This window comes from Phyllobates terribilis, unplaced genomic scaffold (genome assembly GCF_046119375.1).
Source record: "Phyllobates terribilis strain yellow unplaced genomic scaffold, ASM4611937v1 Scaffold_10__3_contigs__length_209671492, whole genome shotgun sequence".
NCBI classification, from domain to species: Eukaryota; Metazoa; Chordata; class Amphibia; order Anura; family Dendrobatidae; genus Phyllobates; species Phyllobates terribilis.
In genome coordinates this window covers 168,680,375-168,696,257 of record NW_027362770.1, presented here as the reverse complement: position 1 = coordinate 168,696,257, position 15,883 = coordinate 168,680,375, and the positions used below count along the sequence as shown (strand labels likewise).

Genomic DNA, 15,883 nt, shown 5'->3' with positions numbered 1-15,883 from the left:
CTGGGGGCCACAAAAAGGCTAAGAAGACCAAGCCAAAGCTGCAGGAAGAGGTAAGCTATGTCTATGCCCCCCTCCCTGTACCCCCTGAGTCGGCGGCAGGTTGAGCTCGCTGTATAAGCCCCGTTGCCCAGCCCGGGTTCTGCTGTGGATCCAGTGCAAAGGCGCGGGGAGATTGCACAGCGCGGTATTGAGGCGCAAAGCTCCGTCTCTGCTTGTAGTAGCGGGGACGCAGCAGGAGGTGCATCAGCCGAGAGGCTGGACAGTGAGGGCGGCCCGGCGGCGGGCGTTCCGTCAGGCCACGATGCTGTGGTGCGCTCCTCAGTGGGAGGGGGAGCGGCCCGGTGTCGGGGGCAGCTCCGGTAGCCTCGGCGCCTCTGAATGCTGTTGCCGCTGATCACTTAGTTGAGGAGCGGCGGCAGTGTGAGGGGGCTGTCGGGGCTGAGCGTTCCAGTCCTCCCACCAAAGTGCTATTCTGTGTTGGCGCCGCTGGTCAGGAAGATTCTGATGCTAAAGATCAGTGGCGCCTCACAGTGGCTAAAGATCAGCGGCGCATCACTACAAATTCAAAACAGCGGAAATTACCGACTGATGATGTGGAGGGCACACACAAAGACAGGGGTGAGGTCGCCTCCAGTTCTATGGAGGTGACTGAGCCCCTTGTGCCTGATGCGGAGGTCAAAAGGTCTTCCACTATTGTCACTGGTCCAGCAGGAATGAATGTGGTGGTGGGTGTGAATGAGGCCAATTCATTGTCTAGTGGTGTTGTTGCTGGTTTGGTGGAGGGTGAGATGGAGGTGGGTAATAGTGATGCTGTTGGGGCTGATGTAGTCACTGGTCCGGTTGCCCCCCCCGGGGGTGGCAACGCCTGTCCAGAGTTATTCCAGTGTCACCTCCGGGGCAAATAGGGCATCCTCCTCGTCTCCTGGCTTTGGGGACGGCATGTTGCAAAGGTGCCTTCTGGAGGCTCTAAAGAAGGGGGAGAGATCACTAATGGTAGAGGGTCGAGAGGTTGATCTATCCTTCTGGATAGAGAGGCATGGCCTCGGGGCCTTCCGAGAGCAAAAAGGGGGGAAAACAGTGTGGTCCCTCCCAACAGCCGGGCCGGGCAGTGTGCGTAGGAATGTGGTCCGTCTTCGGTGGAGGGGCAGTGATGCATGTCCTCCAAGGTCTAAAGTTGTGGAGCTCCTGCTGAGGATGGGCTTCAAGGCAATTGACATCTACGCCTTGATACATCCCTATTCCACACCTGAGTTTGATGTCAGCTTTGTTTGGCTGGAGGGGCTTGAGCTCTTCTGGACGAATTATGAGTTGGCAAAGAATGAGCCCGGCTGGAGAGACTTTGCCATTCAGGCAGTGTCTCGCCAAAACCAGATCAAGAAAGTGACCATGATGACTCGTAACGAGTCGCTTTCTTGTTATGACATCATGACGTGGCTTGGTCGGTATGGTGGAGATGGTGGAGATGCCAAAGAAAAACCGCGACGAGTTTGGTATCTGGTCAGGGGCCTGGACGTTTATGGTAAAACTTAAGCGTTCAGGTGGTACGGTTGCCCACATTCCATCATCCGCCTTCGTGGGTAGGGATCGTATCCTGGTCTTCTACCAGGGGCAACCGAAGCTCTGTCACAGGTGCGGCGACCCCACACACTTCAGTTCAAATTGCACTGTGCAGAAATGTACGTTGTGTGGGGGTGTCGGCCATCTTGCTGCCTCTTGTGTGGAGATTAGGTGCCACCTGTGTGGTGAGTTAGGTCACCCATTCAGCCGTTGTCCTCGCTCCTTCGTAATGCAGTCGAGACCCCGGTGGGAGAAAGCCGTGAGGCCGATTCTGCTGGGGAGGGGACTAGCAGGGGTGGGGGAGCTGAGGGGCCAGGGAAGAAAAGCAATAAAAGACGCCTGCCCAGCTGAGGTGTCTAGACAAGCGCAGACAGGAGAGGGAGCGAGGCAAGCCACAGGATACTGGGGCGGCCCCTGTCCTGGATGCCAGTGTTGCTGCTGAGGCCCCGAGGGATGATGAGTTGGATGAGGAGGTCAGGAGGATCCACAGGGAGGAAACTGCCTCTGCCTCAGAATCCTCCCATTATGAAAGTATGGATGAGGATAATAAGCGGTGGCTAGAGAACAAGCGTAAGCTCGGCACCAAAAAGAAGAGAAAGAAGGGAGATAAAACATCTTCTCCCGCTCTGACCAAGGTACCTAAGGAAGGTAAAACTGACTCCCCTCTAGTTGGTCTTTCTAACCGGTTCCAAGCCCTTGATAACATCTCTTCCTCAGAAGAGGAGGCTGAGGGTGAGGTTCCGGCTTCGGCTGAGCTTACAGGAGGCGCCGAGTCTCCTTCTCCTAGGGATGCAAGGTCCTTGGGGGGAGGGACTGGCCCAGAGTCCGGAGACGAGGACGAAAAAAAAAGGAAAAATGTGTGAATGGACACCTCTGTGTCATTAAAGAGGGGGAAGGACTCCTCCTCTGAGGCAGAGGATAAGGGGAGTGGGAAGAAGAAAGCCATCTAACTCAATCACCAATGATGGCGGTACCCACTCCGTTGACACTGGCGTCCATTAATGTCGCCAGCATTAAGTCAAATATAGCTAGATTTGCGGCCTTTGATTTTCTCAGCCGGGTTGAAGCTGACATTTTCTTTTTGCAAGAGACCAGGCTGCCAAATATGGCAGACGTGTTTGAAGCAAAGAGGGAGTGGAGATTCGGGCCCTCCTATTGGTCTCTTGCGGCTGAGCCGTATAGTGGAGTGGCGGTCCTTTTTACCGCACCGGTAGAATGCCGACGGGTTATTGAGCTAGAAATGGGGAGGTGCCTGATATTAGATGTCCCCATGAAGGGACAGGAGCTTCGGCTCATTAACATGTATGGCCCCAATCTAAGTGGGACCGGAAGTGTCTCTTTATGAGGATCAAGCCCTACCTTTTTATGAGTCGGCAGGTCGTTTTGGGAGGGGACTTCAACACTGTCACGAGGCCCCGGGATAGAGGAGGTTCCAGAGACAAGCTGACTTATGATATCGTCGCCCTTAATAGTATAGCTAGTGAGGCTCGCCTGGTGGATGTCCACATCCGGCACACCCCAGGCCACGAGGGGTTCACCTATCATAGAGGTAACTGTAGGTCAAGGATAGACAGGTTTTATTTAAAGGAGGAAGCCGTCTCTTCAGCAGTATCTGTTGTTGAGGTGGAGTTCTCCAATCACTGTTTGATTTTGTTTTCTCTGAATGTTACAGAGACCCCCCGGATGGGAAGAGGCTTTAGGAGGCTCAATTCGTCTCTCTTGGAAGAAGCGGAGATAAGACAGTCCTTTGAGGATTTTCTTCAGAGCCAGGTACCCTTACTGGATCTTTGTAGTAGTAAGTCAGAGTGGTGGGAGATGTTCAAGAAAAGGGTGGCGAGATTCTTCCGCCAGCTCTCGAGCCTCAGGAGCCTGGACAGGTACCGCTTGTATCAGGGCCTGAGGAGGAAACTTGAGCATCTTGTCTCAACTGGAGGTAGCCGCGAAGAGATCTCCAGAGTGAAATCTTTGCTAATGAGGTGTCAGTATGATAGACACACATCTTTGGTTTTTAAGAGGGATTATGAGAAGTACCGCTCGCCCGACCCTTACAGAAACTGCAAGATGTCAGTGAATAGTAAAGTTGTTACAGGACTGGTTGACACTGCGGGGTCCCTGAAAAGATCCAGATCAGGGATCCTGGAGGTTGTCAGATCCTTCTACTCGCACCTCTTGGGGAAGAGGGATCTTGATTGGGATGAGATGTCGGCTTTTCTGGCTGAAGCCGTCCCCGAACCAGGGGTAGACCCCTCTCTTGGCGTTTTGACAGAGATGATCAGGGAAGAGGAAGTTAAGTTGGCGATTGAAGGGCTTGCCCTAAAGAAATCTCCCGGTCCAGATGGCTTAACATCTGAATTCTATAAGACCTTTAAGGACGCCTTGGTTCCCCTCTTGACTGAGGTATTCAATGAGTCTTTTCTCGGGCACTCTGCCAAAGTCAATGAGGAGGTCTGCCCTGATCATCTTGTCAAAGGGTAAGGACTCATCTTGCATTGAGAATTGGCATCCCATAGCGCTTCTCAATGCAGACAGGAAGGTTTTGGCAAAGGTGCTGTTTAATCGGCTGGTGAAATTTGTGCCCCGACTCCTTTCGGGAGCCCAGCATTGCTCTGTTCCAGGCCGCAGTACAATTAGTGCTGTACTCTGTGTCTGAGAGGCGGTGGAGCAGGGTAGGGCTGGCCACTGGAAGGGGTATATGCTGTCATTGGACCAGGCAAAAGCGTTTGATCGGGTTAATCATGAGTACCTCTGGTCTGTCCTTTTGAGGTATGGCCTGCCGGTGGGGTTTGTTGATTGGCTTAACACCTTGTACACTGGGGCAGAGAGTTTCAAGCTTGTGAACGGTTGGATTGGCAGCTCTTTTGAGGTTGGGTGTGGTGTTCGCCAGGGTTGTCCCTTGAGCCCGCTGCTGTACGTGTTTGCGATTGACCCACTTCTTAGGAGGGTGGAGCGTGGACCGTTGGCTGGGATCGGGATGGACCGGGCAGCACCGGAAGCCACTCTGAGAGTGGTGGCGTATGCCGATGACGTCACCGTTTTTGTTTCCTCTGATGGGGAGGCAGAATGGCTGATGTCAGAGGTAAATCGCTACTCGGAGGCATCTGGGTCCAAGATCAACCGGGATAAGTGTGACAGTCTCTGGCTGGGAGGAGGAGATTCTGGTTTTGATCTCCCGGACACCCTTCCAGGACCCAAAGTCTCTGCAAAAGTACTTGGCATCGAATTTGGCCAGGGGGATTATCCCAAACAAAATTGGGACAGCAGGCTGGAGATCGCCACTCAGAAGGTGAACCAATGGAAGGGTTGGTCTTTGACCCTAAGGGAAAGGGTAAACCTGATTAAAACCTACCTGCTCCCTTTGCTGATCTATCTGGGCAGTGTGTGCATCTTGCCGGAGCCTCTCTGGACTCGAGTCTACAGTTTGTTCTTCCAACTGTTATGGGGGAATAGACTGAACCTGGTCAAGAGGGAGGTTACTTACCGTAAGAGGAGACTAGGAGGGTTGGGTATGGTCAACCCTGTGGTATTCCTTGTGAATACCTTCATTAAGATCAATATTGCAAACCTCTGGAAAGAGAGGGCTCCTCCGTGGGTATTCTCCTGTAGGGGATGGTTTCAGCCTTTCTTCCAGGAATGGGAGACAGGAGGGCAAGTGAAGGATCTACGCACACCGCATGGACATCTCCTGGCTTACGCTACCGTGGTTCTGAAGGTAATTCGCCGGTGGGGTCTGGGAATGTGGGAGGTCAGGACTCTGCCAAGGAAGCTCCTTGACAAAAGGGTTCTGTTGACCCATTTTCAGAGGCCTCTGGCGCTCAGGGATCGCCCAAGTCGGGATCTTGAAGTGGGTCTGCATCTTTTGAATTCTATCAGGATCCCCTCGAAGTTTTGGGACTTGGCTTGGAGCTGCTTCCATGGGAAACTGTGTGTGAGGGACAATCTGAAGTGTAGGAGCTCTGAGGACAGGAACTGTCCTCGGGAGCATTGTGGTACCATGCTAGAAAGCATGGACCACTTCCTGCTTCGTTGTCCCTTTAACACAGAGGTGTACAACAGGGTGGGCACCTCCATTGGCTGGCCCCGGCTGGCTGGTCTCTCTTATGCGGAATGGGCCTATGGAGCATTCGGGGACCTGGGTGGTCGGGGCCGCTGCACCTTATTTCTAGTTAGCGCAGTGGTTAGGTATCACACGTGGAACGCACGGTGCTTAGTATCGACACAACGGAAAATCCTCCCAGTGGACGATGTGTTTAGGACCATACTCGGTGACCTGGTGAAGGTGTGTTCTCTGGAGTATGAGAGACTGGGCACACGTAGGGCCGCTCTCCTCTGGAGGGGCTTTTCTTTTAGTGTGCCCTAGTCTGGTCATCTCCTCTCCTGGTGGTGGGCTGCTGCTGACACCATAGATTTTTGTTTTGTTTTGATCAGTAGACAGTGATGTAGGACTGCAGGCACCGAACTTGGGCTTTGTCAGTTGTGGTTATTGTATTGTTTGATATTGTATTGTTTGTTTCTGTATATATTGTTTATAAAGATACGGATTTGGGTGTAGGTGTTAGGTTGGGTGGTGAGAAAAGGGGGGAGGTGGGTTCATCTTGTGGGACACTGATTATTTGGGTGAAAAACTGGCACTGCCTGATCTGGCCTATGGACGTTGGACATGGACTGAGGCATGAGACGCAGGACCAGCTCTCAGGTCAGTGCCGGGGTTGGGACTGGTGGACTCGAGTGTGGGATGTTTTGTTTTGTCTTGTATATATTTGTATAGTTAGTATTTATTTTAATATTATTTATAAAATAAAAAAAAATAAAGTGTATATGCAGGGTGGTCCAAAAGTAGGTGGACAGAAAGTGTAATAAGGTTATGAAGGGGGAGATTTATCAAACAAAATCCAGTAATTTTAGATAACATTATGTTGAGTGATGAAGCTTCTTTCAAATTATCCGGCCATATTAACATAATTGTATTTACTGGTATAATGAGAACATGCATTTAACATTATTGAAACAACTAAATGAGCCTGGAGTCAATGTTTGGGGTGGTATTTCAAGTTTTGGTGTTTTAGGACCAATATTTTTTGATGGAACAGTCACAGGAGATAAGTGTCTCGAAATTCTAATGAATCAAGTTGTTCCCCAGTTACAGCAACAGCCTAATTCAAATGACCTTTATTTCCAACAAGATGGGGCCCCTCCACATTATTCAAGAGTGGTCCGAGAGTATCCTGATGAAACATTTCCTGATAAATGGATTGGCCGAAGAGACCCACTTGATTGGCCGACACGTTCACCAGACTTGACCCCAAAGGATTTTTTCTTTTGGGGAGTACTCAAGGACAAAGTTTATGGTTGAAAACCAAAAAGTGTCAGTGATTTGAAAACTTACATAAGAGATGCATTTCAAGAAATTAATACCCAAAGAGACTTGTGCAAAAAAGTTTGTCGAAGCGCAAGAGGCAGACTTCAAAGCTGTGCAAATTGTAATGGAAAACAGTGTGAGCACCTGCGGTGATAAAATTTAAGGGCTTTTGTATTATTGTTCAGAATAAAATTTAATTGACAATGTTATGCTTGTGTTAGTAAATATAATTATATATATAAATCAAAATAAATGTTATTATTTTCTGTCCACCTACTTTTGGACCACCCTGTGTATATTAGTTTGTATATAATTTTGTCGGCTATTGTTTATTTTACTTATTATATTGTTATTATTTTTTTGGTAACCGGACCAGATGTCATAGTGTAAGTAGTTGTTATTCTGTATATCTACTATATAATTGTCTTATCCCGTCTGTCTGTCTGTCTTTCTGTCTGTCTGTCTGTCCTGGAAATCCCGCGTCGCTCATTGGTCCAGCAGCGGGATTTCTGAAAAAAGATAGCGGCCGTTAGCGGCTCATCTGCGGTACGGAGCTCAGAGGCGATGCAGCCGGGAGATGAGCACCGCGAGGCGCTCATCTCCCGGCCGGTAACAGCAGAAGGACCTCGACCGCCGGACCCATCTGCGGGACGGAGATGCAGCCGGGAGATGACCGGCGCGAGGCGCTCATCTCCCGGCTGGTAGCAACGGAAGGACCGCCGGCGTCGCTGACATCCATGCGGAAGGGAGGACCGGGGAGCGGCGCTGCGGGTCGAGATACTTCTGCTGCGAGCGCCCGCTCATGTCCCGGGTTCTCGCTGCGGAAGTACCCGCACAGGCAGCGCCGCGCCCCGGTCCTCCCCAAGACGATTCAATGATTGGTCGCAGTCTTCGGACCCGACCAATCACTGATCTTACCACAAAAGTTAAACACTACTGTGCTGATTGGTCGCGGACCCTGCCCGCAACCAATCACCGATTTGGGCGCCAAATTTAAATATCGGCCGCGACCAATCACCGATCTTGGCTCCACATTTAAACACCGCTGTACTGATTGGTCGCGGACGCTATTTAAATGTGGCGCCAAAATCGGTGATTGGTCGCGCCCAGCGTCGGCGACCAATCAGCACAGCGGTGTTTAAATGTGGAGCCAAGATCGGTGATTGGTCGCGGCCGATATTTAAATATGGCGCCCAAATCGGTGATTGGTCACGGGCAGGGCCAACGACCAATCAGCGATTTTTAACACAAATGTCCGGACCTTTGTAACACCATGCGGATACTGTGGGGATATCAGCGGCTAGGGTGTCAAGGGAGGACCGGGGAGCGGCGCTGCGGGTCGGGATACTTCTGCTGCGAGCAGTCGCTCATCTCCCGGCCGCGACCAATCAGCATTATTGGCACCAAATTTAAACAACGATCTGCTGATTGGTGGCGGCCGCGACCAATCAGCGAGACTGGCGCCAAATTTAAACAACGCTCTGCTGATTGGTCGCGGCCACCGGCCGGCCGCGACCAATCAGCAAGATTGCCGCCAAATTTAAACAACGCTCTGCTGATTGGTCGCGGCCGCTGACCTCCATTCCGCTAACGTTGGAAGACCGGGGAGCAGCGCCGCCGGTCGGGATGCTTCTGCTGCGAGCAGCCGCTCATCTCCCGGCTTCTCGCAGCAGAAGTAGCCGCACAAGCAGCGCCGCTCCCGGGCCCACACTAATACGACGCTGATTGGTCGCGGCCGGCCACCGCGACCAATCAGCGATTTTGGTGCCAAATTGAAACACCGCTCTGCGGATTGGTGGCGGTTGCCGCCGCGACCAATCAGCATTATTGGCGCCAAATTTAAACCCCGCTCTGCTGATTGGTCGCTGTGGCCAGCCGCGACCAATCAGCGTTATGGGCGGCAAATGTAAACGCCGCTCTGCTGATTGGTCGCAGTCGCCAGCCGCGACCAATCAGCATTATTGGCGCCAAAATTAAACCCCGATCTGCTGATTGGCCGGCCGCGACCATTCAGCGATTTTGGCACAAATTTTAAACACCGCTCTGCTGATTGGTCGCGGCTGCCAGCCGCGACCAACAAGCCAGATTAGCGCCAGATTTAAACAGCGCTCTGCTGATTGGTCGCGGCCGCCGGCCAGCCGCAACCAATCAGCGAGATTGGCGCCAAATTTAAACAACACTCTGCTGATTGGTCGCGGTGGCCGGCCGCGACCAATCAGCGATATGGGTGGCAAATGTAAACGCCGCTCTGCTGATTGGTCGCGGTCGCCGGCCGCGACTAATCCGCATTATTGGCGCCAAAATCAGCGAGATTGGCGCCAAATTTAAACACCTCTCTGTTGATTGGTCGCAACCGCCAGCTACGACCAATCAGCATTATTGGCGCCAAATTTAAACACCGCTCTGCTGATTGGTCGCGACCTCCAGCCGCGACCAATCTGCGATATTGGCGCCAAATTGAAACACCGCTCTGCTGATTGGTCGCAACCGCCGGCCGCGACCAATCAGCATTATTGGCGCCAAATTTAAACCCCGCTCTGCTGATTGGTCGCTACTGCCGGCCGCGACCAATCAGCGATATTGGCGGCAAATTTAAACATCGTTTTGCTGATTGGTGGCGGTCGCGACTAATCAGCGATTTTAGGGCCAAATTTTAACAAGCTCTCCGGTCCTCACTAACACAGTTAGCTGATTGGTCGCGGCCACCACCCGCGACCAATCACCGATATTGCCGCCAAATTTAAACACCGTTTTGCTGATTGGTCGCGGTTGCCGGCCGCGACCAATCAGCGATTTTGGCGCCAAATTTAAACAACGCTCTGCTGACTGCGCCCGGTCGGCCGCATACATATTCTAGAATACCCGATGCGTTAGAATTGGGCCACCATCTAGTATGTATAATATGTGTGTGAGGAGAGAGGGAGCGGCTGGACCAGTTTCATTACATTGTTTATTTTGAGGGCATTAATTTTGATATGTTTCTGTTATTATTATTGTTATGTTTTTCATTTTTATAATAAAAAGATCTACAGGATGTAACTCAGGATCAGTAATGTAATGTATGTACACAGTGACTGCACCAGCAGAATAGTGAGTGCAGCTCTGGAGTATAATACAGGATGTAACTCAGGATCAGTAATGTAATGTATGTACACCGTGACTGCACCAGCAGAACAGTGAGTGCAGCTCTGGAGTATAATACATGATGTAACTCAGGATCAGTAATGTAATGTATGTACACAGTGACTGCAGCAGCAGAATAGTGAGTGCAGCTCTGGAGTATAATACAGGATGTAACTCAGGATCAGTACAGGACCAGTAATGTAATGTATGTACACAGTGACTGCACCAGCAGAATAGGGAGTGCAGCTCTGGAGTATAATACAGGATGTATCTCAGGATCAGTACAGGATCAGTAATGTAATGTATGTACACAGTGACTCCACCAGCAGAATAGTGAGTGCTGCTCTGGAGTATAATACAGGATGTAACTCAGGATCAGTAATGTAATGTATGTACACAGTGACTGCACCAGCAGAATAGTGAGTGCAGCTCTGGAGTATAATACAGGATGTAACTCAGGATCAGTAATGTAATGTATGTACACAGTGACTGCACCAGCAGAATAGTGAGTGCAGCTCTGGAGTATAATACAGGATGTAACTCAGGATCAGTAATGTAATGTATGTACACCGTGACTGCACCAGCAGAACAGTGAGTGCAGCTCTGGAGTATAATACATGATGTAACTCAGGATCAGTAATGTAATGTATGTACACAGTGACTGCAGCAGCAGAATAGTGAGTGCAGCTCTGGAGTATAATACAGGATGTAACTCAGGATCAGTACAGGACCAGTAATGTAATGTATGTACACAGTGACTGCACCAGCAGAATAGGGAGTGCAGCTCTGGAGTATAATACAGGATGTATCTCAGGATCAGTACAGGATCAGTAATGTAATGTATGTACACAGTGACTACACCAGCAGAATAGTGAGTGCAGCTCTGGAGTATAATACAGGATGTAACTCAGGATTAGTAATGTAATGTATGTACACAGTGACTGCAGCAGCAGAATAGTGAGTGCAGCTCTGGAGTATAATACAGGATGTGACTCAGGATCAGTACAGGATAAGTAGAGTAATACATTTACAAAGTAATTTAACTAAATGCAGATTCATATAGTGGACCTACAGTTCAAAGTTCAGGATGAAGCCCATTGAGCTCTGTAACCGTAGCAGAAATAGATTCATGGTGTAACTCTGGGGTACAATTTTGGAGTTGCACTTAGGCCCCAGGTACCTGAGGTTTCTTAAAGGCCAATGTGCTACAAAGCATGAGCGACGATGATTCTTCTTGCAGGTTTTCCCCTGGGGGGCCAGGAGGTCTAAGGTCCATCTGTGTCTCATAAGGAGGGTCCCTGTTTTCTGAAGCACATAACATGGAGGAGTAAGTGGCGATGTACGTACTCACCACACATGGAGAGAATACCACAGGCCACCCAGATCAGGAGGGACAATCCTACGTTGCCAGAGTTTTTTAGGACCCCCTTAGGAGATATAAAGATGCCACTTCCAATGATCGTCCCAATGGTCAAGGAGATGGCACGAAGCAGGGTAATCTTCTTCCTCAGGTACACGGCCCCATCCCCGGTCTTCACATCCGCAGAAGTCTCCTGAGATGTCCCCATCCCTGTGTACAGTCAGAGTTCTCCGTTCAGATCCTCAGGTTTTTGGATGTGAAGGATCAGTGTAATAATCATGGATTAAAAACAAGGCTGTGTATCCTGGGCCCCTTGTCACAGCCCCCGTATCGCAGGAAGTCTCACGGTTGGGTTCGGTCATTCATGAGCACATCGTCATTCCCCCTTACATCTGCACTCACATGGGGTGGAGATCAAGTCCCACAGCTCAGTCTGATCCAAACTAGCCAACTTTTAGAAAAGGAGATCAAGGAGAACCTGAAAAGTACCATAAAAAGTGGTGCACACTGCACAAAAGTTTTTCCCTCAACTATCAGAGACCCCCTAAATACTTCCAGACCCTTTTAACTAACAGAAGCCCCCTAAATACATACAGACCCTAGGCCAGACACCCTCAACTAACATAGACCCCCAAATATAGACCGACCCCTTCAACTGGCAGAGATCTCCTAAATATATACAGAACCTAGACCAAACCCCTTTTACGTACAGCCCCCAAACCAGACTCCCTCAAATATCAGGACCCCCTGAATTCTTAGAGACCCTATTTAACTAACAGAAGCCCCCTAAATATATACAGACTCTAAACCACACCCCTCAACTAACATAGACTCCCTAAATATAGACAGAACTCTTCAACTGAGACCTCTTAAATATATACAACCCCCAGAACAAATATCAGAGACCCCAGACCAGTCCCCTCTAACTAAAATAAACCTCTAAATACATACAGACCTCAAACCAGACTTATTTAACTAACAGAAGCCCTCTAAATACAAACAGACCCTCAACCAGACCCCCTCAACTAACACAGACCCCCAAATATAGACAGACCCTTTCAACTACCAGAGATCTCCTAAATATATACAGAGCCCAAACCAGAACCCTTTAACTTACACCCCCCAGACCAGAATCCCTCAAGTATCAACCTTCTAAATAGTTACACACCTCAGACCTGACCCCTTTAACTAAATTAGACCCCAGATCAAACCCCTTGAACTAACAGAAGCCCCCTAAATATATACTGACCCCAGACCAGACTCCTTCAATTTACAGCCTCCAGAACAGACCCTTTAAACTATCAGACCCCTTAAATACTTACAAACCCCAAACCAGACCCCTTTGCCTAACAGAAGCCCCCTAAATACATTCACAGATCCTAGACCAAACAACCACAACTAGCAGAGATCCTCTAAATACTTACAGACCCCAGACCACACCCCCTAAACAGATACAGATCCAAGACCAGACCCACTATACAAATACACACTCGGGTCAGCTCCTTTAAATAATTGTATAAGCCCCAGACTCTATAAATAAAAAAGACCCCAGACCAGCCACATAACGAACAGAAACCTTAGACCACACCACCTAAACAAGTACAGACTCCTAGACCTCCCCAAGTAACAGAGATACAGACCCAAGACCAGATGCACTTAACAAACAAATACCCCAGACCTGAACCCTTAAATGAATACAGTCCCCAGTCCAGATCCCCCTAAACAAGTATAGACTTCATACCAGACCCTTTAAATAAATTCATACCTAAACTCCCTAAATAAAATCCCAAACCAGCACAACAAATCCTGGGTCAGATTTCCTTGCACATGGGGTAAGCGACATAGCTAATTAGAAGAACTATACAAAATTTCTAATTGGAGGTATTTGCTAATATTATTATTATTACACCTACTACATATTGGGATAAATGTTTAAAAAAATTCATATAAAATGGTGGTCATTAAAAAGGTTGCTTCTGGTCTGTACCACCCGCTCTTCCAAAGAGCCTAGTGGGTCCTGCTGTGGCTATAGCACTATACCTGTGCAACATTAGGGCCATAGGGTGACTGATCGACGCAAGGCAAAGTACAAAAGGTATCTGGTTCAAAAAGAGGAGTCTTGTAACGAGCTTTATAGAGCTTTAATGGGTATTTCTATAATTTAATGCTATGACCTAAAATTGGGATAAGCAATAACATGATCATTGAGGGGTGACCACTGGGAACCATGTCATGGAGAATCATGTCTTGGAGAATCATGGTGAATGAAGAGACAAAGGTCTTATTAGCTCCTGCACATAGGTGCAACCAGCGCAACGACATCTCATTTCGGAGGATTAGGTGTGACCAGGAAGTCAAATTGTAGAAGGAACTATGGGATGGCGAGGAAATGATGTCAGGTGGACAACTTTCCCATGTAGACATCTGGTGTCTCAGGCTGGGGGTCTCACCTGGAACTCTGCCTCCAGGGTTCAATGCCTCTGGAGATTAAGCCATGTGTGGCCAGGTGACAACTAAACCTTGTCACACAGATTAGAAATATGTCAGCCGAACCAGCCGATATCGATTGGTTCGGCCAACGGTCTAATGTGTATGGAAGTGCCGGCCAAATAATGGTCAGGAGTGATATAGATCACGCATGGACTGCCGATCGCATTGTTTCCCCTGAGATAAGCCGCCGGCCGACGTGTCTGTCAGAAGCTTTTTCATAGAGAACATAGGAGCGCTCAGCCAAGCGAGCGCTCCGGAGTATGGAAGAATTAGTTGAGATGGCTGTCAGCCTAACCTTGGTGGAGGTAAGTCTTTCTAGCTCCTTCAGACCACATATCTCCATGACATCAGACGACAGCTTCATACTCAGCTGCACCCCTCTCTCTCTACGTGGGCCATCTCTCTATAGGCCATCTCACCTGTGTTGGCCATCAACACTATATGTGCCATCTGTCCCTAAATGCTATCTCACGTCTTTGTGACATCTCTCCCTAGAGACCATCACTCCTCTGCAGGCCATCTTTCTCTATAGGTCATCACTCCTATGCGGGCCGTCTCTCTCTACAGGCCATCTCACCCTGTGGGCCATTTCTCAATACAGGCCATCACTCTTCCGTGGGCCCTCTCTCTTTACAGGCCATCTCCCCTGTGTCAGACATCTTTCTCTACAGACCATCTCACCTCTGCAGGCAATCACTCTTTTGTGGGCCTTCTCTCCTTACAGGCGACCATCTCTCCTTACAGGCCATCTCCACCATGTGGGCCATCTCATCTCTGCAGTCCAACTCTCTATACAGGCCATATAACCTCTGTGAGCCATCAATCATTAAGGGCCATCTCAGCTCTTCGGGCCATCAATCATTACAAGCCATCTCACCTCAGCGAGTAATCATTACAAGCCATCTCACCTCTGTAGGCTATCTTCCTGGCATCAGGTAGGGAGCCTCCAATCACCTGCTAGACCTCCACTGTTCAATAGCCAAACTTGCCACTGCCTCATACAACACTCCTGTAACTCTAGAAGTGTCTCCACTGTCACTTCAAGGGGACCCAACATGACACCTCTACCAGTCCTTTCGGTGGTCCAGCAACTCTTACTTTTTCAGTGCCACTGCTCCAGTTCTTCTTCAGTGGCCACAGTCAGTTACAGCACTCCATTTTTGGAGACTTAGGTGCCACATCTTACAAGACTTTCAACGATCAGTAAGTCTTGGCGTATCTTAGTAATATATTCTCACTTCCCAAGTGGGAAACCCCTTTTAATTTTTTCCTAAGTCGAAACCTACGACAAACGCTCATGAAGGGTCATTGTTGGCCATTTCTATTTTGATCCTATAACCTTATATCATTAAAACAAATTGGAGGTGCAAATTAGGTGTGTAGACATTTGAAACCAGATCCTATAGATAAAATTAATTTGAAATGTCAAATGAGGTGACTTTGAAAAGAAAATTTCAACCATTTTCTATCCATAGCTCCTATACTGGTCTATGTGTCTCCACGGTAACAGACTACAAACAAACCCTGTGTAGTCAGATCCTGCAATCACGATATCATCTACAAGTATTTTAATGTTCTAATCTCTTTGCTTTCTAGATAAAATGGTGTTTCCCCATTACACCAGACTGAGAAAGCTGAGAGACAATCTCTAAACAGTATTGGCGGCCATATTGGTTGTCATTGTGCTCATCTTAGGATATTAGATGATTCCTAAAATCTGTTCTGGATGCACAGATTAATTGCGCTCCCGTGAACAGTGGGGGCCATCGAGGCTCCGTGTGACCACAGCTTCATCTCAGTGTTTCCCGGTCACTTCATGTTTGTGTAGCTTACTCCAACCATCTGGAAGGAGCGACGCGCGGCCCGGCGTCCACATAGCGGGTTCTGTATTCTGCCAATTATAATCTCCCTGGGGTACAACTGCCCCCTTCAACAAAACAAGGGGATGTTTGTTACTGGAGGAGGATCTGAAATCCAAGTACAAAACAAACGTTCCC

The 15,883-nt window shown here is 49.0% G+C and overlaps 1 protein-coding gene across 1 annotated transcript in view; it reads right to left on the bottom strand.

Moving 5' to 3' along the window:
• Positions 1 to 12,084, bottom strand: part of LOC141164208 (cystine/glutamate transporter-like) — a 31,733-nt gene extending 19,649 nt beyond the window's left edge. The window contains exon 1 of the mRNA XM_073649340.1: positions 11,388 to 12,084. Within this exon, the coding sequence (XP_073505441.1) occupies positions 11,388 to 11,604 (217 nt within the window). The 5' untranslated portion in view covers positions 11,605 to 12,084. The remainder of the gene's footprint in view (positions 1 to 11,387) is intronic.
• Positions 12,085 to 15,883: the final 3,799 nt, after the last annotated feature.